Below are 27,996 nucleotides of genomic sequence, written 5' to 3'. Positions count from 1 at the left end.
TAATTTTAATATTTTTTTCGAGTATATATATACAGAATTTAGTCTTTGGTCTACATTACTGAAGGTTCAAAAATTACTTCTAAACAAAATTGACTCATTGTTCTTATATTGAAATGAAGATTATACTGTTTGTCGTTTTTACTGCAACATTTATATCTTTAGCTGTCACCGATGGTAAATATATAATTTATTCTTTATTAAGATTATATAAATTCTAATAAAATTCTTCTTCTTCTTTTTAATTTTTTATTGTATTTACTTTCAAAAATTTTTTAAAACATTTGCGAAAATTACGTGATTTAAAACAATTTTCAATTGAAAATTCACATTATTTTCTAAAATTTTTTAAAAAAATTTCACCAATTCAAAATGAAAATTTCTAATAACTTTTTTAATTATTAATTCTTTAAAATTAAATTTTTATTTATATAAATTTTAAGAAGTTTCAATAATTCAAGTTTACTAAAATTTTAATTGAAAATTTGAAAAATCGAAGATTCAATTTTTTAATACATTTTTCAATTGAAAATTCCCTAAAATTCTCTATAATTCAATTATTTCTAAAAATTTTATTTAAAATTCTTTGCCAAATTAATTTTTTTAATCTCGTTAATACAGTTTTTTAACAATTAAGGGAAATAAAAAATTTTTTTTAATTAAAAATACTCTAAAATTCTATTATTCTTTAAGGTTTGTAAAAAAAATTTTATCAATTAAAATTGATGAAAGTTCCAATTTAAAATCTTCTGAAATTTAATTACTTCCAAAAAAATTTTAACTCGAACTCTTCCAAATTCAATTGGTAATTAAATAATAATTAATTGAATGTTAATTCAAATGAAATTTTTTTCCCCAAATTTTTATCTATTTAATTCTTTGTTTAATAAATTATTTCAACAGTTTTAATCCAATTTTTCATAAATTCAATTATTTAAATCGTTTTTTAATTAATATTTATTATTGAAAACAAAATTATAATTTTTGAAATCTCAAAAAATGCAATTATTTTTAAAATCTTAACTGTAACTCCATCAAAATTCAATTATTGTTTCAAATTTATAAAAAAAAATCATTAATTCAAATTTATAAATGTTTCAATTGAAAATCTTGTGAAATTTAATTATTTCTAAAAATTTTAAATAAAAATCTTCCTAATACAGTTACGAGGGGGAAAAAACTAAAAAATTTGGTGTAAACCTACTTCATACTTCAAAATAATTCATGATAATTCAGATAATTCAGGATAATTCATATATACTTCAAGTTAATTCAAGATAAATTTAATTGTTTAAAACATATTTCAAAATTTTGAATTCGAATAATGTGTATAAATCAGCCTTGAATTATTTTTTATAATTAGTTCTAAATCTGAATTGAAATTTTGAAAATTTGTCTGAGTTTAATTGTTTAATTGTTTTTTTTACATATTTTCCTGATTTGTGACAATCCTGATGACGAAATAACTTAACATTCAAATTTGAATTTTACATTTATTGTTATATATATATATATATATATATTAGTTATTGGAGTTGGAATTATTTTGATACAAAATTTTTCGTAGCAATTATTATATTTTACAACCGATGAATAATGTTAGTTTGTATAACTATTTCAATCAAAAATGTTAGTTTATACAACAACCAGTTGTACAATATAATAATTGTTACAAAAAAATTTTCTGTTAAAATTATACCGATCTATTTGTTGCGTATCACTCATCGCTGATGATAAATCCACAGGATCACTCAAAGTACTCGATATCACTGATCGATCAGCTAATCTGCTGTTAACTAAACCTGCTGGAGACATTAATATATGGTACTTAATTCTGGCAGTGGACAAAAATACTTCTCAATTTAGCGATAGTCCTATGTCATGTACGAAGAATCCAAACTACTCAAATGCTGATAATTGTAGACTCTCTGGTCTCATTCCAGGACATACATATCAATTCATAGTTTATAGTAAATATTGGAATGCCAACACTTGGAATCCTGCAAACATTCAGAACATAGAAGTCACTACTGACAATCCATCAGGTAAATAGAACATCGGATTTTACGAACAATTTACAATTTTCTAGTAAATAGAGAATTATTTGGTTTATTGATATCTCCCAAACTAAATATAGTTGAACCATGAAAAACATGGTTTAAACCACAAACAAAATTATTATTTTCATTAGGATAATAATCCAACAGATTTATTACACAAATACCAATAAAATGTATTAGTTGCGCAAATTAGAAAATTTGGTTTATAAAATCTGAACTCAAAATGACTTCAATCAGCAATCTTATCGACTCATTTGTGTTGCCCTTCAAATTGAGTTTGAATTCAATTCATTTTAGGTTCCAGTTTTTTTTTTGTCAACTATAACATACTTCAGTGCAATACTTTTGGTAACTACTTTTAAATATTTTCAGATAAACCTAATTCACCAAGAGGACCACTTAGTGTGTCAAACATGAGCGATACAACAGCCCACTTAAAATGGCAAAAACCTGAGAATACCACTACAACTTTCGTGTCATATCAAATTACTGCTTTTACAGATTTTCTCGGTAGAGAAACATCTAATCCTTACTATTATGTTAGTGATTCAGATTTTCCAGAATATACAGTCACTGGACTTTATCGAAAACATAAATACAAATTTCAAATTCTTGCTCTTAATAATAAAGGACATTCCGATTTTATCACAAGCGAAGATGTTATGACTACATTAACAATTTATAATGAATGAAGAATTTTTTAAAGAAGAAAATTCGTGATTATACATACTGCATCATAATATAATTATTAAATGTAATTAAAGATTTTTGTTTGTGTAATTAAAGAATATTTCGATAAATTGCTGTGTATATTTTACTATTGTTGTTTTGTGCTAAATTCGAATTGTTGCTTTTTATTTGCGGATAGTTTACATACAAATTCTAGATTATTCTGGACTCATTTCAAATTATTTTTTGATCGCTAACTAAAATCAAATTATTACGGGCTAATTGCGGATTTTTGTCATGTCAATTTCGGAATAATTTCGGATTTATTTTTTCATACAAAAAATTAATTATCCAAAAATAACAATTATATTCTTTATTAATGTTCACTTGAAAATTTAGAAAAAGTCAAGAAATTGTCAGAAGATCGAAAGATAAGATTTATCTTTTTAATTTATAAATTATATTCTAATCATCGAAAGGAAACGACCCTAAAATTAAATAATTGGTATTCAACGTTCGAATTTAAATGATGATGACGACAGCAATCATCGCCTAGACTGAATTTTACACTTTAAATTTTAAAATATTTTACCAAAAGAGAATGACACTAACTCGACGAACACCAGGATGAGAATGAGTAAAATGGCCGACGAGTCAAACTCGAAAGCGTCGCTAATCAGCGGCCTCTATTCTCGTTGTCATTTAGATTCGTTAATTCAATACAATATCTGCAATCGATAATCCATACATGGCTGTCGGTAACGCAGATTCCTGAAGAATCCGATGTTGAATATTAATTGATGTGAGACATTTTGACAAATCGTCAACAAAACTTTATTATACAAAACAAAAGGACAAATAAGAACCGATATTTATTTTATTACAGATTGACTATTAATCTGATGACTTTGGCAAGTTGGTATATTGATATTATAATTTATTTATTTAAAGAAAATTCAGTGATTATTATAAGAAAATAATTTATACAAATTTAACATTTTACAGCCATTACGGCAGGATTCCCACTCTAATGTCGTTTATTTACTAAGTTTCTAATAATTTATTTTTAGGTTTTGGACGCGACAAAATGCCGCGTTACAATATATATATATATTGTGACGCGGCATTTTATGCTCGTCACAATATTCCTTAATTTTTTTATAGATAAATAGTAAATAAATATTCCAGGGTGGGAATCACCATCATTTCTAAAAACAAATAAAAATCAGTATGTTTGTCAAAAGTAATAAAATAACAAGAGAATTGTAAAAATATTAAATGTTAAATTAAGCAATAGTTGAATAAAATTAAATATACCTGCTGACTCGCCAGATCGATTCAAGGAAACAGTAAATTGTTGTCCACATTATCATTTTATTATTTTTCTATTTCATGAAAAAATGGACATTAATCGGAGTAATTCTCCGATTCAACAAAATGAGTCAGCTTTTCCATATTATTAATGATGTTCGATGTACCACAAGGGAAGTGCTTCCTGGTGTATATATTTGGAAGAGATTCCCGAATAAGAAGAGCACCAGGAAGACGAAAATTCATTTGTATACTCAGCTGTCACAACAATGGGAGCGGCCATTTTGGATAGAGAGCGCTACGATGCGCCGTGGCACGGTAGCGTTCTACTTTACCCTCCGGATTCATGAAAAATATCGACTCGTGATAAATTGATTATCGATAAAGAAAGTTCTAATTAATTACTTTCACCGGGACTCACCTCTAAAAAGAAAGCGCACAAAGAGACGCCGACTAGCGTGACAGGTCGGCCATTTTTAGTCATTCTCATTCTGGAAGTGTAGTAGGCGACAAGCCAGTTTTTCTTTTTTTTGTAATAAAAATAATATTTTCGACATTTAATAATTATGTCAGGACGAGGTTCGCTACGGGGTAGACGTCGTATAGACGGTGAGTCCCGACTAATATAATTTTGTCAGCCAGATCGGCATATTATTAAATTAATAATTAAAATTTATAATATAACCTTCCGTTGTACGGAAAAGTTTTTTTCGCGTACTAACATTATACTTGTGAAAATTATTCGGCCTTCTGCCGAATACTAATTGTGAAAATTATTCGGCCTTCTGCCGAATAATTAATTTAATTAAATTAATGAATTAAAGAAATAATTATAAACAAATTAAGTGAAGTGTTTACTTGTGTCTTTATCCTTTCCCCCCACTCTCCGCGGGTCATTGGTACAAAAGAATGACGTGCTGAGCCAGCAGGCGGATATTATATTATATTCAAATAAATATAGAATGGTTTAGTTATTTTCCATAAAAATAACTTGGCGTCTTAAAAATAATAAATAATTAAAAATAAAGTAACGTGAGAAAATATAATTTAAAATTAATAGTTTTTGGTAAAATTAAAGTAAAAATAATATAAAAATAATCATTCAAGCAAAAATCACGTTATAAATGGCGCCCAACGTGGGGCCCGATAAGGACACATTACTTCACTTAATTTGGAGCAACAACATTTGTGAAAAATTATTTCAATTATAACTGTTCCATAATTTTGTGAGAATTTGTAAAATAAATATATTTGAGTTTTATAAACTCAAATATCTTAGAAAAAAATTTGAGATTTCAGCTTATACTGAAGAATCAAGGTAAACATAGAAAATAATAATCAAGGTCACAATTCTGTGACTGATAGTACAAATTCTCACAACAAGGACAAATATACACTGATCGAGAATCAAATTCTTAAAAATATTACGGGTAAAAATAAAATTAATCAATTATTAAATTAATTAATTTTATTTAAATAAATTACGAAGGATTTGGCTGAGTCATCGCCGCCTTCTAGTGAAATGAATTGATTGAATTGTGCAATCGGTTCTCGATCGCTACAATATATATTTTTTTTTTATTATTGCTTAATAAATAATAAATAATATATTTAAAATAAAAAGTATGAAAAATATTTTCTATATTGAATTAAAAATTTAATCTATGTATTCCTGTCTTTATTCCTTCTGCGGACAGTAAAATTATATCCATTTTTTTTGTTTTGACTATAAATGACAGAACAATATTTTTTTTATATTTTGTTTAATACAATACGGTTACTGTGTAGTCGAGGATTGATTGCACAAAATATTAATTTTTTTTGTTGTTGACTGAGACTGCTCTTTCACCGAATTTTTCCGACTCCATAATAAATCCCATAGTATATACAAAAATTCTTTTGTTAAAATGGCGGACCATATAATTGACGAGCCAACAATTTTTGACAATTGGTCTAGAGACCAATTAAAAATTTTTTTAAACTCAGTTAACGTCAATTCAGAAGGGAGTTTAGAAACCTTACGTGGACGTGCCTTACGTTTTATGCAATTTTCCGCTGGGGATAAAACGATTCGGTGGTCATTTTCGGATGAAATACAAATTTGCCCAGTAGATTCGGAAATAGAATCCCTTCCGGATTCTGTTCATAATACCTTAGAGAAAATGCGTGAAATTGTATTCACTCCGGTCTCATCGGAAATTAAAATACCGCACACAACAACCGTATATAGTACGCAAAATTCGGATATCCCATCAATCACGACTACTTGCTCATCTTACTTGCTTACAGCAGTAGGAGTAACGGTAGCGAATTCAGTCTCGTTTTCGCAACCAACTCAGGTTAGTCAGCCAAGTAGTTACCCAAAAGGTGTATCAGAGTTATTCCAAACACCCAAATCGTGTAAAGTATCATCGGTTGTTCAGAAGCCATATTTTGATTATAAATTACCCTCGTATCAGGAAAATTTACTTATCAAGGGCGATGATCAACTTATTTACTGTAAGGGAAACTAGAGTTGGAAGTCAACCCTAGGGTCGTTGATTTCCCGACTTCATATAAAAAGACCCTTACTTCAAAAATAACTTCTACCGAATATTATTTAGATAACTCGAAAGAAACTCCTCAGATAAATCAGTCATTTCAAAATTTTTCTGATCACCATGATCCTAGTCAGTTCGATTTGGCAAATATAGTTCCACCTAAAATCAGTAATGAATTTTCTGATCTTATAGTAGATCAGAAAATTTCAGAATCTTCTGATCTTATAGTAGATCAGAAAATTTCAGAATCTCCTGATCTTATAGTAGATCAGAAAATTTCAGGATCTCCTGATCTTATAGTAGATCAGAAAATTTCAGAATCTTCTGATCTTATAGTAGATCAGAAAATTTCAGAATCTCCTGATCTTATAGTAGATCAGAAAATTTCAGGATCTCCTGATCTTATAGTAGATCAGAAAATTTCAGAATCTCCTGATCTTATAGTAGGTCAGAAAATTTCAGGATCTCCTGATCTTATAGTAGATCAGAAAATTTCAGAATCTCCTGATCTTATAGTAGATCAGAAAATTTCAGGATCTCCTGAATTTATAGTAGATCAGAAAATTTCAGAATCTCCTGATCTTATAGTAGATCAGAAAATTTCAGGATCTCCTGATCTTATAGTAGATCAGAAAATTTCAGAATCTCCTGATCTTATAGTAGATCAGAAAATTTCAGGATCTCCTGATCTTATAGTAGATCAGAAAATTTCAGAATCTCCTGATCTTATAGTAGATCAGAAAATTTCAGGATCTCCTGATCTTATAGTAGATCAGAAAATTTCAGAATCTCCTGATCTTATAGTAGATCAGAAAATTTCAGAATCTTCTGATCTTATAGTAGATCAGAAAATTTCAGAATCTCCTGATCTTATAGTAGATCAGAAAATTTCAGAATCTCCTGATCTTATAGTAGATCAGAAAATTTCAGGATCTCCTGATCTTATAGTAGATCAGAAAATTTCAGAATCTCCTGATCTTATAGTAGATCAGAAAATTTCAGGATCTCCTGATCTTATAGTAGATCAGAAAATCTCAGAATCTCCTGATCTTATAGTAGATCAGAAAATTTCAGGATCTCCTGATCTTATAGTAGATCAGAAAATTTCAGAATCTTCTGATCTTATAGTAGATCAGAAAATTTCGGAATCTCCTGATCTTATAGTAGATCAGAAAATTTCGGGATCTCCTGATCTTATAGTAGATCAGAAAATTTCAGAATCTCCTGATCTTATAGTAGGTCAGAAAATTTCAGAATCTTCTGATCTTATAGTAGATCAGAAAATTTCAGAATCTCCTGATCTTATAGTAGATCGGAAAATTTCAGAATCTCCTGATCTTATAGTAGATCGGAAAATTTCGAAATCTCCTGATCTTATAGTAGATCAGAAAATTTCAGAATCTCAATTGTCTGCTACGACACCTACTTATTCAAGGCTAGTCGAAGTAGACAATCTTAGTCATTTAAGTGGTAAGGATGCTAAATCGAGACCTTATATAAATTTGATCATAGGTGAGTCAGAAGTTCAGGCTTTAGATTCGGAGGAAAATAAAATAGCTGCGATTGAACCCGTAATAGATTATTGGTATAATAGACGAATCGAAGCCGTTAAAAATGAACCTCAAAAGTATCATGGTTGGAAAGTAGTAAATGACCGAATATCATACTGTATTAATTCGGAAAAGTTTTTATTGTAATCACATTATTATAAATAGATGAGGTTATACCCGAATGGTTCATGGTCAGTTTCCAGAGAAGGAATCTGTAAAATAAAGATTTTATTAATCTGTAGGACAAATTCTTAGTTCATCTCAATTTTGACCTTGAATTGTGCTAGGTAAACCGGTCCATGGTTTAAAATTCGGAAAGGATTCTGTAAATAATTTCATAAACAAATCTGTATTGATCTTTAACTAAAAGACCGATATTTATCTTAATTTAGTCGTTAATTATCTAAAAACCTTAGGAATTAAGATAAATAAGTCAGAATTGACCTGATTTAGTTTAATGATTTACTTTCCGTCAGCATCTGGAAAGATGCTGTCTGGACCTAACAGTTCTAGTGGTCCATGACCTTTAAAAATTATTAATTCATATAAATGAGAAAAATTTCAGCAGCTTAAAGTTTAAATTTGATCCTTTCTGGAAACTGGGTAGAATTGATCAGGACCATGAATATTGAGTAATTGAGAGTTAATTGGTACCTAAATCGAAAATTTTCCTTAACAGCCAGTCTACGATTGTGTTAATAGTAATTTTTCACCGACTGACGTTCCTAAACCATACCACCTTTTCCTAAGAGTTTAAATGTTTGATTCTTTAAATTTTCAGTGGTTCATCTAACTTATAATTGTAACAATTAAATAATGTTACCGTATGTTTATTCATTTCAGTCAATTCATTTTCACTTTAGATACATTTAAATTATAAATAGCATTAAAAATTAAAATGGAATTTAATTCTTGAGCAAGTAAGTTCTTGCAAACCTTAAATAATTGTCGATCTGGCGAGTGGCAAATTCCACAGTCGGGACTTGCCTACTCGACCCCTTAGGCCGAGTCTTAGCAGGGGGGAGTTGTGACGCGGCATTTTATGCTCGTCACAATATTCCTTAATTTTTTATAGATAAATAGTAAATAAATATTCCAGGGTGGGAATCACCATCATTTCTAAAAACAAATAAAAATCAGTATGTTTGTCAAAAGTAATAAAATAACAAGAGAATTGTAAAAATATTAAATGTTAAATTAAGCAATAGTTGAATAAAATTAAATATACCTGCTGACTCGCCAGATCGATTCAACGGAAACAGTAAATTGTTGTCCACATTATCATTCTATTATTTTTCTATTTCATGAAAAATGGACATTAATCGGAGTAATTCTCCGATTCAACAAAATGAGTCAGTTTTTCCATACCATTAATAATGTTGACGTACCACAAGGGAAGTGCTTCCTGGTGTATATATTTGGAAGAGATTCCCGAATATTCAAGAGCACCAGGAAGACGAATATTCAATTGTATACTCAGCTGTCACAACAATGGGAGCGGCCATTTTGGATAGAGAGCGCTACGCTGCGCTGTGGCACGGTAGCGTTCTACTTTACCCTCCGGATTCATGAAAAATATCGACTCGTGATAAATTGATTATCGATAAAGAGAAAGTTTTAATAATTACTTTCACCGGGACTCACCTCTAAAAAGAAAGCGCACAAAGAGACGCCGACTAGCGTGACAGGTCAGCCATTTTTAGTCATTCTCATTCTGGAAGTGTAGTAGGCGACAAGCCATATTATAAAATAAAAAAAATAGTTGTGCAATAATAAAAATTATTAAATATAATGTCAGGACGAGGTTCGCTACGGGGAAGACGTCGTATAGACGGTGAGTCCCGATTATAATAATTTGTCAGCCAGATCGGCACATTATTAAATTAATAATGTAAATTCATAATATAACCTTCCGTTATACAGAAAAGATCTTGCATACTAACATTATACTTGTGAAAATTATTCGGCCTTCTGCCGAATACTAATTGTGAAAATTATTCGGCCTTCTGCCGAATAATTAATTTAATTAAATTAATGAATTAAAGAAATAATTATGAAAACAAATTAAGTGAAGTGTTTACTTGTGTCTTTATCCTTTCCCCCCCACTCTCCGCGGGTCATTGGTACAAAAGAAATGACGTGCTGAGCCAGCAGGCGGATATTATATTATATTCAAATAAATATAGAATGGTTTAGTTATTTTCCATAAAAATAACTTGGCGTCTTAAAATTAATAAATAATAAAAAAATAAAGTAACGTGAGAAAAATAATTTAAAATTAATAGTTTTTGGTAAAATTAAAATAAAAATAATATAAAAATAATCATTCAAGCAAAAATCACGTTATAATATATATAATTAAATTACAAAATATTTCTAATGGAAAAATAAAAGTTAAAGCCTTGTCCGTTAATTCATCTTTTCGCAAATTAAAAAAAATTGTTAAGAAATATTCCAATTAAAAAATAAATGTGAAAATAATCTGTATATTTCTTTATCACTGTAAAAATTTTTTTTGTTAAAATTCCCCAAAATTCTAGTGATGCAAATTTGCAGGGCATTTTGTGGAAAATTTCCTAAAATTTTCTGGGGAAATTTTCCCCTAAAATTTTAGGGAATATTCCTAAAGATTAATATCAATACTATCAATAGTTTAAAAAATTGAAATAAAAATTTAAAAATTTGATTCATGTAGCATTTATATCTTACTTACATTATTTATTGGTAGCTATAGATGAAAATTTGTTTTCTTGAAAATTATCAAATATTATCATGAGGTCTCGAACGTAAGCGTCATTAGTAGAGATTTAGAAGTCTAACGCTCTACTAACTACGCCACGGAGACTCATAAAAATAAAATGATAATTTTAATATATAAGATGAAACTATGTAAACATGCTTTGTAACTTTAAAAAAAAGGAAACAAACGTTGAAAATAGTTGTGACTTATGTTATATAATAAATAAATTAAGATCTGTTAAACAAATATTGATTAAATTTTAATTCAATTCTTTAGAAATATAAATTTTTGTCTACTTAAAAATACTTATTTAGTTAATTTATAATTAACTTATCAATGAAATGAATAAATTATATTACAAGTTACAAATAACTTTTTGTTACTTAAGTAAGTTTAAAGTTTAATTTTTTTGAAGAAGGATTTCAAAAAAATTGAGGAATATTCACCACTTGTTTTTGGGGAAAAATATATTCATTAAAATTTTGAGAAATTTTCACCAACTTTTTTTAAAGGAAAATATATACATTAGAATTTTAGGGAATTTTCACAAAAATTTAGGAAAATAATCACTAAATTTTTTTGTGAAAAACATTTTCCCCAAAAATAAAAAATATTCACTAAAAAAAAGTTGGTGATAATTCCCAAAATTTTTTACAATGTATATTTATTTTTTGGTACGTGACAGGCGATGAAATAATTTAAAAAAAAAAAAATTTGTCAGAATTTTGATTTTCCCTCTACATGTCATATTTTGCGTGACTTGAATTCATAAACTTTGTAAGTAAATGCGAAATTTATATGAGAACTGATTAGTGGTAGTTATCTTAGATATATGATTCTGTCGATTGAATGTTGTACTATCGACCAGCACTTTGTTTTAGTAAGTGTATTAAGTGAACACACCCTTATTTCTAACCCCTCCCCCCCTCCACCTTTGGGTGCGTCAGCGGTATTAGTTAACAAAGAGCATTTAAAGAAAATTACCTAAAAACTGTAGAAAAAACTATAATTACAAAAAACTCAAAATTTGTTTGAATTAAAAAAAAATTTAAAATCTTAAAACTCATTATACAGAAGTTTTCGGGATAAATGATTACGAATTTGAAATTAGATGTTCAAAATTCCGTCATTATGGATCCGCAATTTTGAATTTTTTCGACTGATAAAATTCAGAAAGTGTAAAAATTAATCGTATTCTCTTCATACTCGTTATTCGAAGTTTTCTTGTTACTCGGGGGTTTTTGAGGTCGCTGCTTACAAATTTAATACCAATTTTTCAAATTTAAAAATGGCGGATCCAATATGGCGGACGGAAAAATTTAAAAATCGTTCCTATTTGCTTGAAATTTGAAATTTCAAAAAAAGCGGATCCAATATGACAAATTTTTTATAATTTATCAGTTTTGTCCAAAAACGTGTATACCTATTGTACTACTCGAAAAAAGAATAGAAAAATATTAGCAGAAAAAAAAAATAAATTACAGGAACTGAAAAAGATTTAAATTTAGAGGAAAATAATGGCGTAGAAAATAATTAGAGAGTGGTTTTTACAATTGTGCCTATTACATTATGAGAAACATATATACATATATGTATAACCTTCATTTTGACAACTGGATTACTTTTACACATTAACGTTAGACTCATATGTGATTCGCATGAATAGACGCAATATCGTTAAAGCGTGAGAATGAAAAATCTTCCATCCAAACAAAACAATTTATTTACACACATTTGAGAAAAATGATGAACGGAATATTTTCTTTATTAATGATGTAATATTTCTTATTTCTCAAAAAAAAAAAAAAAACCAAATTAGTATGTCACAGAAAACTGATGAAAACTTAATTTAAACATATTTTTCTTATTTAACTTAAAAATAAGTTGCAATCTTTTTAATTACTTGCAAGAGAAATATTTATTTTTGAGGTCGTCGATTACAAGTCTTAGATGAGATTTTCAAAAATTCAAAATGGCGGATCCAATATGGTAGACGAAAAAATTTAAAAATCGTTTAAATATATCCTTGAATTTTGTGTCACGGAGGCTTTTTGGGTCGCTAATTACGAATCCGAGGTTAAATTTTTAAAATTCAAAATGACGGATCCAATATGGTGGACGAAAAAAATTAGAAAATTTGACCTACGTTCCTGAAAATGGACCAAAAAAAAAATCGAATTTTTTCCAAGGTAAACCGGAATATGATTTTCTGATGTATTTTGTTGCGCTAAACATGAATCTGAAGTCCGATTTGCTCCATTACTTCAGGATTTTTTTTTTCTAACCACAAAAAACATGTCTAATCAAGCAAATAACTCAAAATTTTTATTGGCTTTGGTTTTTGGAGTCGCTGCTTATGAATCTGATTTCAGATTTTAAAAATTCAAAATGGCGGACAAGTGTTTTAAAAAATTACTAGATTTTCATGCATATCCAGTATCTAGGGATTTTTGGGGTCGCTAATCACGAATCCAATGACAGATTTTCAAAATTCAAAATGGCGGATGCCATATTTATTGTAGTCGGGTGTTTTTGGGGTCGCTGATTATGAATTTGATGTCAGAAATTAAAAAATGTTAACGACACCAAAGAATTTTTATATACAAATTGTTTACTAACTTTGTAATTTTACCCTTACAGCACCAGATATCCTAGGATATTCCAAAAACATCCCTTGGATATCCTAGGGATACCCCAGGGATATGCTAAGGATACTTTAAGGATATCCAAAGTAGTGGCGGTTAGGATATCCTAGGGATATCCCAGGGATATCGAAGGATATCCTAGGGATATCTAAGGATATCCTAGGGATATCCCAGGGATATTTAAGGATGTCCTTAGGACGTCCCAGGGATATCCTAATCATTTTCCCGGATATTATTAGGATATCCTCAGGACAACCTAACGATATCCCTGGAATAATTAGGAATGTCCTTAATAATGTATTTCCAAGATATCTAAAATAATTTACCTTCTCTACAAGAATTCTTTTGAAAAAAATCTCTTGAAACCAACTCAAGCGCTAACTATTTGTATCAAAAAATCGCTATCTCAAATAGTCAAAATTTGAATCATAATGATATCCTAGGGAAATCTTAGCGATATTTCTAAAATATTTTAACGATATACCAAGTTTATCCCAAGAATATCCCCACGATATCACTAGGATATCCCAGGGATATCCCTAGAATATCCTCAGGATATCCCAAAAATATCCTACGTAACGGCGGTTTGGATGTTCTGAGGATATCCTATGGACGTTTTCAGGATATCCTACATTAGTTTAGGATATCCTGAGAATATCCTCAGGATATCCTTTTGTTGTGAGGGTAAAATTATCAAGAATAACAAATTAAAAATAATTAAATTAATAAATTTTATAAAGGAATTATTAATTAATTCATAAAATAAATAGAAAAAAAAACAATTAATACTAGATTAAAATTTATAAACTAAAGAAAAGAATAATATAAAATACGCATTTAAAAATTGATGAAATTTATTTATTTCTCTGAAAGTGTCGTGTGTTGTGTGTCATTTATTTCCAAGAGTTAATTTTGGTTAAGGGCCTCCAAACTCAATAAAAAAAAGTAATTACGAATAATTTATATCTGTGTGTATACATCTTTCTCGAGCAATACTAATGCAATAAAAAAAAAAAAAAAAAAAAAGGAATGCGTGCAAAGACCTAAGAACGTCGTATATAGTGGATATTAAGAATAAGATAGAGGGGGATCAAAATTATACAAGAGCATGCGCTAGTGGGAGTGGCGTCACCATCGTAGAATAAGACACGCTGAAGCATTTTGTTAACTTACATCTCCTATAGTGGATTAAGTACTGGGTTACTTCTCTAAAAAAAAAAAAAAAAAAATAATTCCTCATCACAAATATTTTAGACGAAAAAATAAAAAACAAAGTGTTAAATAATAAAATAATTATTTTTTTTAAATAAAATTTTTTTTTAATTTAATTTTTTAAATATAAAATAGTACAAGAGGAAACACGTGGTATTGCAAATTTTTAATACACTTGGATAAAAAATAATTTGTATCTTTAAATAAATAATAAATATGTTATAAATATTTTTAACATTCAAAAAAAAAAAAAAAAATTTGATTAACATTAAAATCAATTAATAATGTATTTCGTTTTATTTTTTTTTTTTTATAAAAAAATGTGATTTTAGTGATGTGTGAACGTGTTTTTAAAAAATTATAAAATGTAGCATTTTTAAATTTTTCATTGAATACTATATAAAATAATTTACAAATTTTAAATACAAGAGATTTCGGTTAAAAAAAATTTGTGTAAGTTATATAAAAAAAAAATTGTGCATAAATAAATGGGAAATGTTGAAATATTTTAGAAGGCAAATTAATATTTCAAAGAATAAATTCTACGTTAAGAAAGACAAGTCTGACTAAAATGCGTTTATTACTACTAGCTGCGTTGCTCTATGTCTCGTTAATAAAAGGTAAGATCTACATCAACATAAAAATAAAAAATTGTTTAAAAATAAATAAATAAAAAAGAAATTAAATTATCAGAAAAGTGTGACAATTTTTCCGCCAAAAGAAAGTTTTTTTTTTTTATAGATGGCGCCTCCTATAGAAAAACCGTCATTTAACTCTCTTATCATATGTTTTATAATAAAAACAATTTTTTTTTTTTTTGAAACATTTATTTATTAAAATGAATTTTTAAAGTTATTTATTCTCTGTTATAATATTGATAAACTAGTTTTGAGGTGAATGAATCTTAAAATAGAATTTTTAAAATAATTCATATTGGAACAAAAGGTTAATAGAAAAAATTTATTTTAAATCAATTCAATCATAAACGGAATAGTAGGGGAGTAGCGTTTAATAGTACAATTAATTTTAAAAGAGATTGACAGTGGCGTAGGAACCAAAGGGGCAAGAGGGCCGTTGCCCACCTTCCAGTTTTTAAGATATACAAAATGTATACCTATTTCGGGTTTTTTTCCCTACCCCAAAAAAAATTTGTTCTTACCCCCCCCCCCCCCTGGAAAATGGATGATCGAACTTTGGAGATAGATAAAAATCTCATAAATTGATTAAAAAAAAAAAAATCTTAAACCAACTGTCAAAATTAAAATTAATTATTTAGAGGACGCATGAATTTTTCATTATAATAATTATATTTTAAATTTCCATTGAATTTTATTAGATTTAATTATTTTTTTCACGAATTTTTTTTTTCACTTTTTTTAATTAACATATTTAAGAAAATTTCTTTTTAAACGAATGTTTACTTTAACCTTTTTTAGATGCCGAATTTTTTGAAGAATTTTTATTTTTTTAGAATTTCTCTTTATATTTTGGTTAGAAAAATCTAAATTAACTAATTGAATTCTCGCATTCTGCATGTAGAATTTTAAGTAATTCGACTTTTTAAAAGTCCGTATTTCCAATTCATCAAATTTTCATTTGTCCGTATTTTCATTTCTTCGAAACTGCAAATTTCTGTAAAAACAATGGACAGAAAAATTCGCGACAAAATCTTTCTCTAGATTTTTTTTTCTGACATTTTTTTAATTTCGGATTTTAAGAATTCTATCCAATAAAAATTCGGATAAATAAAGATATGGTAAATTGGAAATCGTTTAAATCAAAATAATAATAATTATAGGTATCTAATAAGATTATTTCAATTAAAAAATCTAACTACTGATTCATAATCATAATCATAATCATAATCATAATCATAATCATAATCATAATCATAATCATTATTATTATATTCACTAATTTTTTATTGCATAATCTTAAAATTCCTTTTCTCTTGGTAGATTTATCTGTATTCATTTGTTTGTTTGAGAAATTAATTTGCGTTGGTTACATTGTCATTTAAATGTTACACATTAGCAAGTGCTTAAATAAATATCTAAAATTAGTATTTTCTTGTTTTTCTTCTGAGTCATTCCATTATATTTCGAACAATGTCGTTGCCGACTAATTTTTAAAAATTATGATACTTTGCAGGGATGATCTTGATGTTATAAAGATCACGAAATGAAAAGATTTTTACTAAAATTTTTATTATTTACTTTAAAATATGAATTTAAAGTGTACGAGGTGCTGAAAATTGACAGTTTTTCAGCCAGCAGAAAATATTCGAAAAAACCTATAATTTACCATAAAAGTGTGAAAATTATTATTGCAATTTATTAAGAATGACTAAATTTACTTTTATAAATTGATTTAAGCATTTAAAGATATGAAATAATAGGAAAAACATGATTTTCAATTTCATCTTAAAAATAACCTAATTTTGCTATTTTTATCGATTAATTATGAGAAAGGGTAAATATTAAATTAAAAAAAAACTTACCAAATATCAAGTCATTGCTAATTACTTTTAGATTTTCTTTGTACTTTTTAATTTTTCTCTTTATTTATATAAAAATTTTGAAAAAGAAAATTGCCACTTTGCTAATTTTTGCGATTTTTGAAACTGAATAACTTGTTTACAGTAAAACGGAAAAATCTGGGATTTTGGGAGTATTTAAATATACACTAAATAAACACACTCCAAAAGTCTTGCGTTGGTTTTTGAGCTATTTTGTAAGATAAAGCAGATCGAAATTTCATTACTTTTGAGGCTATATTGACAATAATTTGTTCTTAAGTTGAAGTTGGCTCGCAAGTGTCGAGTCTTGTAATAAATTCATATTTGTTTATATTAAATGACAACACTTGCGAGCCAACTTCAAGTTAAGAACAAATTATTGTCAATATAGCCTCAAAAGTAATGAAATTTCGATCTGCTTTATCTTACAAAATAGCTCAAAAACCAACGCAAGATTTTTGGAGTGTGTTTATATAGTGTATATTTAAATACTCCCAAAATCCCAGATTTTTCCGTTTTACTGTAAACAAGTTATTCAGTTTCAAAAATCGAAAAATTAGCAAAGTGGCAATTTTCTTTTTCAAAATTTTTATATAAATAAAGAGAAAAATTAAAAAGTACAAAGAAAATCTAAAAGTTATTAGCAATGACTTGATATTTGGTAAGTTTTTTTTTAATTTAATATTTACCCTTTCTCATAATTAATCGATAAAAATAGCAAAATTAGGTTATTTTTAAGATGAAATTGAAAATCATGTTTTTCCTATTATTTCATATCTTTAAATGCTTAAATCAATTTATAAAAGTAAATTTAGTCATTCTTAATAAATTGCAATAATAATTTTCACACTTTTATGGTAAATTATAGGTTTTTTCGAATATTTTCTGCTGGCTGAAAAACTGTCAATTTTCAGCACCTCGTACACTTTAAATTCATATTTTAAAGTAAATAATAAAAATTTTAGTAAAAATCTTTTCATTTCGTGATCTTTATAACTTCAAGATCATCCCTGCAAAGTATCATAATTTTTAAAAATTAGTCGGCAACGACATTGTTCGAAATATAATGGAATGACTCTTCTTTAAAATTTTAAAGATTTTAAAAAATTTCAACTTTAATAATTAAAACTCTTATACATATTGTTAAATAATTGTGAAAATAAATTAAAAATCGATTATTATTAAAAATTATTAATTTCGGTTAAATGAAAAATCGACGTTTAATGAATTAGCTATTTAATAAAAAATTAATGGAAATAAAATTCAAACAAATGAAGATTGAACTTAAGGGACGCATGATTATGTTCTAAAAATTATTAGTTATAATTTTCATTTTATGGAATTTCATTTGTCATAATTATTTTTTGAGCCAAATTTTTATTTGTTCGAATTAGTATTTTAATTGAATTTTTATTGAGTAGAATTTCATTGCATAGAATTTTCATTTTATTCTTTCAGATGAATTTTCATTTGTTTGAATTATTATTTGATATAATTTCCATATAATCGATTTTTCATACTACAGAATTTTTATTTAACCGAAAAATCATTTAACAAAATTTCTAATTGATAGAATTTTCATTTGTCCGAAATTGCAAATGACCAACAATGACAAATTAATTAGAAATTTTGTTAAATGATTTTTCTTCGGTTAAGTAAAAATTTTGTAGTATGAAAAATCGGTTACATGGAAATTATATCAAATAATAATTCGAACAAATTTACAATTAATCTGAAAGAATAAAATGAAAATTCTATGCAATGAAATTCTACCCAATAAAATTTCTTTAAAATATGCCTATTATGTTAAATGAAAAGTCGAGCAAATAAAAATTCTGACAAATAAAAATTCTGTGAAGTGAATTTTCGGTTATATAAAAATTCTGTAATATGGAAAATCATTTTGATGAAAACTCTGCAAAATACTAATTCCAAACAAATAAAAATTCGGCTCAAAAATAATTATATGACAAATGAAATTCCATAAAATGAAAATCCTAACTAATGATTTTTAAAACATAATCATTCGTCCCGAACTTATTTATAACATTCCATTGAATGCTAATTATGTTCAATTAAAATTTGATGTAATTAAAATTCTTTTAAATGAAAAGTTGGCTAAAGATAAAATTTGTAAAATGAAAATTATGTTAAATAAATTTTCGGTAAATTAAAAAAAATTAAACAGTGACAATCACGAATCATTTGTTCTAGTTTTTATCTACAAAAAGCTAAAATTAATATAGTCAAATAAATATAACTAAATTATAATTAATATTATAATTTAGTTTTCGTTTTCCATCTGAAAAATATATTTTTTCCCCTCTTTCGATTTTTAGATAAAATAAGTTTTTTTACTCCTTTCTTTTGTCTTTATAACTAATTTTACACAATTTAATTATCTGTATCGATGGCTCCATCATGTTAAGTTAACGATTCATTTGTTACGGAAAATCGAACACGTTTAATACACCGAATGACTTGAGAGATAAAAAGTAATGTATGTTTTATGAAAATATTTAATTAAGAAATTCCTTATAAAGTGAAAAATGTCTTTCATTAAAAGCAGTTTAATTAAATTTTGTTACTATAAACAAAAATTAATTAATAAGTAAAATAATTTTTTTATACTTTAATTATTACACTTTTATAGATTTACCGATTAATTCTAGTTTAGCACTTTCTGCTTTAGTATTTCGTAAAAGTAAAAAAAAAAATACAATTCTACAATCTTTTAAAATATATAATTTTTTGTTGATTTTATTTTCACATGAAACAAGACTGAAATGTTAGTCTTTTACTAAACGAAATAGCCAGTTTCTTATTATTAATAATTGAGCCTAATGAATCGGGTCGCTACGAGCATGTATCCGGCGTTCTTTTCAGTACAACTTATTAACTAGTCTTAACCATTAGTAACCGTCTGATTGTCAAATGGTTTTAAGGAGAACTCAAGAGGAGCAGTTTTAAATACCTTCTCCTTCAAATATTATGAAGACTAAATTTAAAATTATATGCTATTAAAAAATTAATATATAAAAACAATATAAATAAATAAAAATTATTATCTAATTTTAAGGAATAAATTAATAAATTTGCAAAATTTCTATGCTTTATATAATTAAGCCGTTAAATTAAATATTCAATAAAGTTCAAAACATTATTTTCTTATTTGGTAATAACATATATATATATATATTTAATTAATGTTTTAAATAAAATTAAATTATAGCTGAATTAATTTGTTGAAATCAAATATTTAATGAGATATAAATTTTTAATTTTTTTTTATATTTCTAAGTTAATATGTATTAAATGTGTGTTTTATTTTAATTTAAAAAATAGTTCAATTAAATCAAATTTAAAATTAGTGTTTCTTAAAAAAAATTTCCCCAAAAAATTATGTTTCCACACTGAAAAAAAATAGTATTGAATCAAGAAAATTTGACTTGCTTCAAGTAAACCGTGGAATTGAATAGGGACAAGTCAATTACGGCATTGGTTCAAGTAAACGATTGTCTTGAGATAGTATATTTGGGACGAGAGCATATATATTCTTGATCCAAGAAAATATGGAATTCGAGCAATATATTAATCAACTTGTAACAAATGTAAAATACATTAAAGGAAGAAAATATTTTCTTGTTCTGAGAATATATGTAGTCAAATCAATTGTTTCATTTGATTCATTCAAATCTTTGCAATATTGGATCAAGTAAGACAAGATTTAAATGAAAATATTATTTATATTGTGAGGAGACCATATGTTCTTGGTCCAAGAAAATATGGAATTCGTCTAAGAAGTTTATTGACTTTTAAGAAATATGTAAAATATATTAAATCAAGATCATATATATATTAACTCAAGAAAATATTTTCTTGACTTGAGAAAACTTATGGAGTTGAACCAAAAAAATATTTTTCCAATACAAGTAAATACCATGTCTAATTCTTAAGTCAAACATTTTTATTTATTATTAACATTGATATTTTTTATTATTTATTTAAATAATGTTTACTTTACATACATATTTATATTTAATTAATACTTAACACAACTAAAACAAGTATACCTTGAATGAAAATTTTTCACGGTCCGAGGAACTGAACCCGAGTTGCGCGCACCAAAGGCAGTAACTTAATTGATGGTTTTCAAAAACTCCTATTTAAGTTTCACATCCATTTGGAGAGAAATATTTTCTTGGATCAAGAATAAGGGATTTGTATTAAGTAAAAAATTAATTCAAAGCAAATGAATAAAACTATTTGACTCAAGAAATGAAAATTAATTAAATTAACCTAATATTCTTGATTGAATACTTTTTGGTACTTCGGGAAAATAAAATATTGGGTATAATATAAATTTTAATCAAGTTGAAACAAGTATTAATTTCTATTAATCTTTTCATTTTCTGGGATCAAGACTATGAGTATTAGATTAAGTAAAAAGTTGTTTTGAAGGAAACAACAAAACGATTTGACCCAAGAAAATAAAATACTCAACGTAAATCACTTGACATGAGAAAATAATATTCTTGACTCAATTCTTTTTCTGTTCTTGACGCAAGTAAAACATTTCGCTTGATACAGTAAGATATATTTACTTATATGAAACTCATATTTTCTTATTTCAAGAACATTGCTCAATGCTCAAAATTATACTTGACTCAAGAAAATAAATTTCTTCCAATAAGAAAATATCGTCTTGTTTCAAGTAAAGTACCTCAAGTAAATATGCATTAACTTGATTCAATTAACTTTTTTTTCAGTGTAAATACAATGCAAAAACATATGTCTTATTTCAAGACATAAGATACTTAGAATCTTAAAATTATTTCTTTCTTAAGTCTTAAAATTATTTCGACTTGATCCATTGGTTAAGAAAATATCTAAGACTTTTCATCATTGGTCGAAATCTAAGACACTATAAAATGTCTTAAAAATCAGGACAAAAGTGTCTTAAAATAAAACATCTGTTTTTGCAGTGTAAATTTTATTCTTCCAAAATAATATGTTTCATTCATATAATTTAAAAGTCTTTTTTATTATTTGCAGATTGTGAATATAAATAAAAATATTATAAAATATTTATAAAAATACAATTTCTTTGCTAAACCAATATAATAAAAAATGTACCAGATAGAACATCGTGATATTGGTTATAATATTCTGTTTTGTTCCTTCTGACGACAGCTAATCTAAAAACTTCGAGTTACAACCCGTTTCGCCCCATATAATTACTTATCAGATAGACAAAAATTATCGAAACTTGTTAATTGTTATTATAATTATTCTTTTCTATTATCTAGATTTTGTTCCCTCATTTCGACATCCCCTATATACATACTACAGATATACAGTGATAATTTTCTATGTCGCAGATATATATATATATCGTTATTCTAAATATAATATTTTAATCATTCTTCATTAGGTAAAGCATTACGTATTGTGGATTTTGATGTGCCCAGTATAATTGATCCCAGATCAGAAGCAATTACTCTACTTTGCGATTACGAATTGGATGGATCGGAATTGTATTCAGTTCAATGGTACAAAGATGGAAATGAATTCTTCAAATTTACTCCCAGCTCAAATTCACCAGGATACTTCTATGAAGGAAATAATATTTTTATTGATTTAAAACAAAGTGATAACAGAAAAGTTACGCTGATCAATAAAAATCGAAGAGGTTAATAATTTATTTTTATGTATTTTCTTTGCATCATTATAATTATAACATTCTTTATGTACTTTGAAAACACAGAAAAAAAGGTGGATAAAAAGTTGTAAAGATAGAGGGTAAAAGTCGTTAGGATACTGGGATTGGCTAAACTTCAATACGCCATCTGGTGTGTACCTACTTCGGACAACCATTTTCCTTTTTCATCTTTCTTTAATTAACACGATAGAAAGAGAAATAAAAACTAAAATGTCTGAAGAAGTAGGTAAAAGTCACTAGACCGCCAATCCCAACAGGGTAAAGGAAAAATTTGTGATGGATAAAAATGTTACTAAAATATTACTAGAAAAATGGATGTCATATTTGAGTAAACTGTCTAATTTTAATAAAAATATAAGTAATTTTACACTTAACTTATTAAATCCACAAATTTTTTATAAATAAGTAATTGCATGAGGAAATATTTTGCCTATAATTATTATCTATTAATAAAAATATCTTTGACTAATATAACTGACAGCTGACGACAGTGCGTAAATAATCAGAACTGGGAAATTACAACTCAACGTCTGTATTGTAGCACGAAAGCAGAGTTGGGTAGTAACTGAATTTTTTGTGCATATTAGGCTGTGTCAGTTCATCGAGATATTTCGAGTTCAAGATATGACGTCAGAGGCCTGGAGGGACAATAAATAGACGACACAATGTTATTCTTACGGGGATGAAAATTTGTTTCCACTTTCATGAATTTTATTCATACTTTAAACGCTTGTTGACATTTATTAAAATTAAAATGTGTGTTGATAATTAATTTTGTTATATATTTGATTCAATTGCATTTATAGATTCTCTGAATTCGTGATAAAATATAAATTTTGAGGTTAGGGGTGTTTGTTTACTAACTTGAAATCTTTTACTGCTGCGGTAAATCCCACCTAAAATATATATACTTTTCTAACCTCAATATTTATATTTTATCACGAATTCAGAGAATTTATAAATGCAATTGAATCAAATATATAACAAAATTAATAATCAACACACATTTTAATTTTATTAGATGTCAACTGACAAAGCCTAATATGCACAAAAAATTAAGTTACTACCCAACTCTGCTTTCGTGCAACAATATAGACGTTGAGTTGTAATTTCCCAGTTCTGATTATTTACGGACTGTCGTCAGCTGTCAGTTGTATTAGTAAAAGATATTTTTATTAATAGACAATAATTATAGGCAAAATATTTCCACATGCAATTACTTATTTATATAAAATTTGTGGATTTAATAAGTTAGGTGTAAAATTACTAATATTTTTATTAAAATTAGACAGTTTACTCAAATATGACATCCATTTTTCTAGTAATATTTTAGTAACATTTTTATCCATCACAAATTTATCCTTTACCCTGTATCCTAACGACTTTTATCCTCTATCTTTACAACTTTTTACCCACCTTTTTTTCTGTGAATTTAATATTTCACTTCGTAAAAATAATTTTACCAACCTTAGACGCTCATTATGATTTTACTCAAAACATATTAAAACTGCGCCTATACTGTCGGCGTAAATTTACTATCTTGAATAATATTACTTCGACAGTTAATGTAAAAATTTCTGTGCCTAAAAATGGCGTAAATTGTGCATTTTTTTTTACATTAAAAATGAAAATTTAAGTACTTTTTTTTAGGTGGGACAAATCTAGCAGGAACATATGCTTGTGAAGTTTCAGCAGAGGGTCCAAATTTTTTGACAACTTATGCGGAAGCAAATATGAGTGTTGCGGTCCCACCAAAAAGTGCACCCGCTGTCGATGGCCTTCGACCTTACTATGAAGTAGGTGATATTATGAGAGCAGAATGTACTTCCGCTCCCAGTCATCCACCGGCAGTTCTGACCTTTCTTCTCAACGAAAAAGAAGTAACAATTAACTTTTAATTCAATGTTACTAACTGTTTATTCACAGAATTTTTTTTATAACACACTATACTTATATTTTAATAACATTTAATTTTATAATACACAATCGTATTGTGACTAAAAACATATTGACGTGTATATATATATTTTTTTTTTAAATTATAAAAAATAGATTCCAGAAAGAAGTCAAGTAGAATTTTGTGATTATAAAATGTATAATTTAAAAAAAAAAAAATTATTTAATAAAAAGTAAATTAGACTTTTTTTCAGGTGAGCAAAAGTTCAACAGAATATATTCAAAATGAAGTTCATGTTGTTGGTAATTACGCTACAACAACGCATCAAGAATTTACGTTACTCTTAGAAAGGCATCATTTTCCAGGAGGAAGTTTAACATTAACTTGTGAGGCTTCCTTTGCAGGAATGCCACATCTCAAAACTCTGCGGACTAAAAAAGTAGTTACATTAATATCAAATAATAAAGACTACGTTCAAGCAGATATACATTTTGATACAGTTAAATCGACTGCATCATTTATTCATTATCATATGTATGTGATTTGTTTCTTTATTTTTTTAACAAATAAAATTTTTCAAGTTATTTAAAATTCAATAAAAGATTTATTATTTTTCATTATAAAAATTGAAATTTTCTTTTCGAATTTTCTCATTACATAATATAACAGTTACTATTATCAAGATTCACGGTAGAGAATCGACGCCCAAATAAAAAAAAAAAATCTGCAAATATATTTTCTCAAAAAATATTGGCATTTTTCGACCAAAATTGGATATCATGAAAAGTTCTTTACCGGTTTCGTTTAAACCCTTTTTGCCGGGTAAAGAATGTAAAAAAAATTATGTGGTAAAAATGGAAGAATTCTCAAAGAATTATAAAAATTAGACTTAAAAAACTGAAAAAATGATGATTTTTAGCCACGCCTGAAGCCTATAGGGGAGACCGGGGCTGAAAGTGCCGGCCCGGGGTAAGTTGTGCCAATAAGGTCAGTTATATATGTGTTAATTGTAATTTCAATAAATCGCATTCGGAATAAGTATTCATGTCTCAAAAATTATTTATTAATCAGAAAGTAGAGTTTTTACAATTAATTAACGATACAAATAATTGTTTCAAAAAATATTTTAAAAGACTGACTAATTATGTAATTGTAAAATTTAAGTCAGAAATGTTTATTTATTTACAAAAATCTATAAATGTTACGATTGTTGGAAAAATCCTTTGAATGCTTATAATAAAAATACTTATTACGAGAACTATGTTTTAAGTGACTGACTAACTATGCAATTATAGAATATAACTCAGAAAATGTTTATTTGTACTTACTAAAATCTAGAAATCTTAAGATTGTTCCTAAAAACATTTCAAAGTTTATAACAAATGATTAGTAAATAATAGTAAATCATATATTGGCAATAATTATTTTATTTGTTACGTGTAAAATCATTTGCTTCAACTGAAACAACTAAAAAATCTGAGCGGCACAACTCTCCCCAGCGCGGAGTTCAACGTGCCGTGTTGCCTCGCTGCACAAAATCATTTTTTACAAAAGAACTGTTTAAAATTATCAATAAAAAATAATGGATTTAAAAACTATATATTTAATTTTAAAATAGATAGACTATAGATTAAAACAAAAAGTTCTCAATTTACTAGCATTTTATTTAGTTTTCTCAAAATCGGCACTTTCAGCCCCGGTCTCCCCTAGTGTTTTTTGTAACTTTTTCCAGTAAATTTTTATTTTCTTTGATACTATTATGTTGGTTATTTTTAAGTTATTAAGTTAAAATTATTTTTTAATTTTTTGTTTTCTTTATTAACTTATATTAAAATGTTATACGCGGGACCTGATCCGACTGTTTAAATCTGAAATTCATAAAAATATAGATCTGATAGAGGCACGATTAGATCCTCTAGATACTTCTTTCTTAGCTGATTCATCACTGAATCATGACATTAAATAATACTTACAAAAAGTTTTGAAAACCCAACAAAAACATTTTCAATGCAGAAAGTTACGCCAAGCTAAAATTATCTTAACCATCGAAAAAATTTGTGAAATGGAAGTTAGACAAGTAAATTTTAGGATTATGTTAAGGTTTAATTAATTTTTTTAATATAAATAATTAAATTTAAAAATGGGAAATTATATAAATTATAATTTTAAAATATGCGTGCAATGTAGAAAAAAAGAATAGTTTTGGTCTAAATATAAAATACAGTTAATAATTATCAAAATAATGAATTGAAATCAATTTTTTGATTAAGAAAAATTTCTATAGTAGGCGCTGTTATGAAAACTTGGTGTGAATTATTATTTTTAAGTATTTAATAATAATTTTTATTTTTTAATATTTATATCCTTCATTAATTTTTCATTAATCCACTTACAGTAGTATAGGTAAAAAAATAATTATCAAAAGTGATATACTTTGGCAGAGAATAATACGTTGTATATTTATCAATGCAAAAAATTAAAAATCCTCATGACCAGGTACAAATGAAAATTTTTAATCAAGTTCTTGTAATTCCTGGAAGTTTAATATATTTTTCCGGAGGCTCACGTCGATTTGATCTTATTACGTCTGCTCTTATAGAATCTGGTATCAATGACAAATGGAATGCTGAATACTTAACTAAAATTTCTTTACAACATAGTCAAGCTGATTATTATTATTTAATGAACCTCATGAAATTGTTAGTGTAAGCTATAGAGTTTGATAGAAAAAAAGAATAGACGAAACGGTCCAACATTTAATAATGACATACCAATGTATTGGAATTGTAAACAAAAAAAGTCATTTGCCACAGAAATGATTTTTTTTCGTAAGTTAGTGTTTTGAACTAATGTTCTTATATACGAATTTTGAATAGGATTTTGTATTCATAAATTGTAAATAAATAGAAATGTAACTTTTTTTAAAATGAAAACTCATGTATATAAATCAATATTACCTGTTAGCTGACCTTTAACATTCAAATTGTCGCCTTGTTGAAATGTAAGTATTTATTGAAAATACAATCAGTAACATCGATTTTTTCAAACTAAAGGAGTTATTCTCTTGTCTTGTTCAATCCTATTCTGGCCAAGTTGTTGAAACAAGAAATACACAGAATACAAGTTTTTTATTTC

General features: G+C 26.8%; 2 protein-coding genes across 3 annotated transcripts; both read left to right on the top strand.

Moving 5' to 3' along the window:
* Window positions 1–14: 14 nt before the first annotated feature.
* Window positions 15–2,857, top strand: LOC127278111 (uncharacterized). The gene is made up of 3 exons (XM_051299654.1): window positions 15–174; window positions 1,743–2,042; window positions 2,430–2,857. Exons 1-3 carry the CDS (start codon window positions 114–116, stop codon window positions 2,747–2,749), a joined length of 681 nt encoding a protein of 226 aa, XP_051155611.1. The 5' UTR covers window positions 15–113; the 3' UTR covers window positions 2,750–2,857.
* Window positions 2,858–3,892: 1,035 nt separating this feature from the next.
* Window positions 3,893–27,794, top strand: LOC127278107 (uncharacterized). 2 transcript variants are annotated; one of them, XM_051299648.1, is made up of 4 exons: window positions 3,893–4,646; window positions 22,677–22,934; window positions 24,615–24,844; window positions 25,115–27,794. In XM_051299648.1, exons 1-4 carry the CDS (start codon window positions 4,604–4,606, stop codon window positions 25,448–25,450), a joined length of 867 nt encoding a protein of 288 aa, XP_051155605.1. In that variant the 5' UTR covers window positions 3,893–4,603; the 3' UTR covers window positions 25,451–27,794. The 2 variants fall into 2 exon arrangements, with proteins under 2 accessions (XP_051155605.1, XP_051155604.1); XM_051299647.1 differs by lacking the exon at window positions 3,893–4,646 and adding an exon at window positions 14,962–15,344.
* Window positions 27,795–27,996: the final 202 nt, after the last annotated feature.

The sequence above is a fragment of the Leptopilina boulardi genome, unplaced genomic scaffold (assembly GCF_019393585.1).
Source record: "Leptopilina boulardi isolate dan_hultmark-lab unplaced genomic scaffold, ZJU_Lbou_2.1 LbouV2_195, whole genome shotgun sequence".
NCBI classification, from domain to species: Eukaryota; Metazoa; Arthropoda; class Insecta; order Hymenoptera; family Figitidae; genus Leptopilina; species Leptopilina boulardi.
The sequence above is the reverse complement of the archived record's forward strand: the minus strand, read 5'-3'. Positions and strand labels throughout refer to the sequence as shown.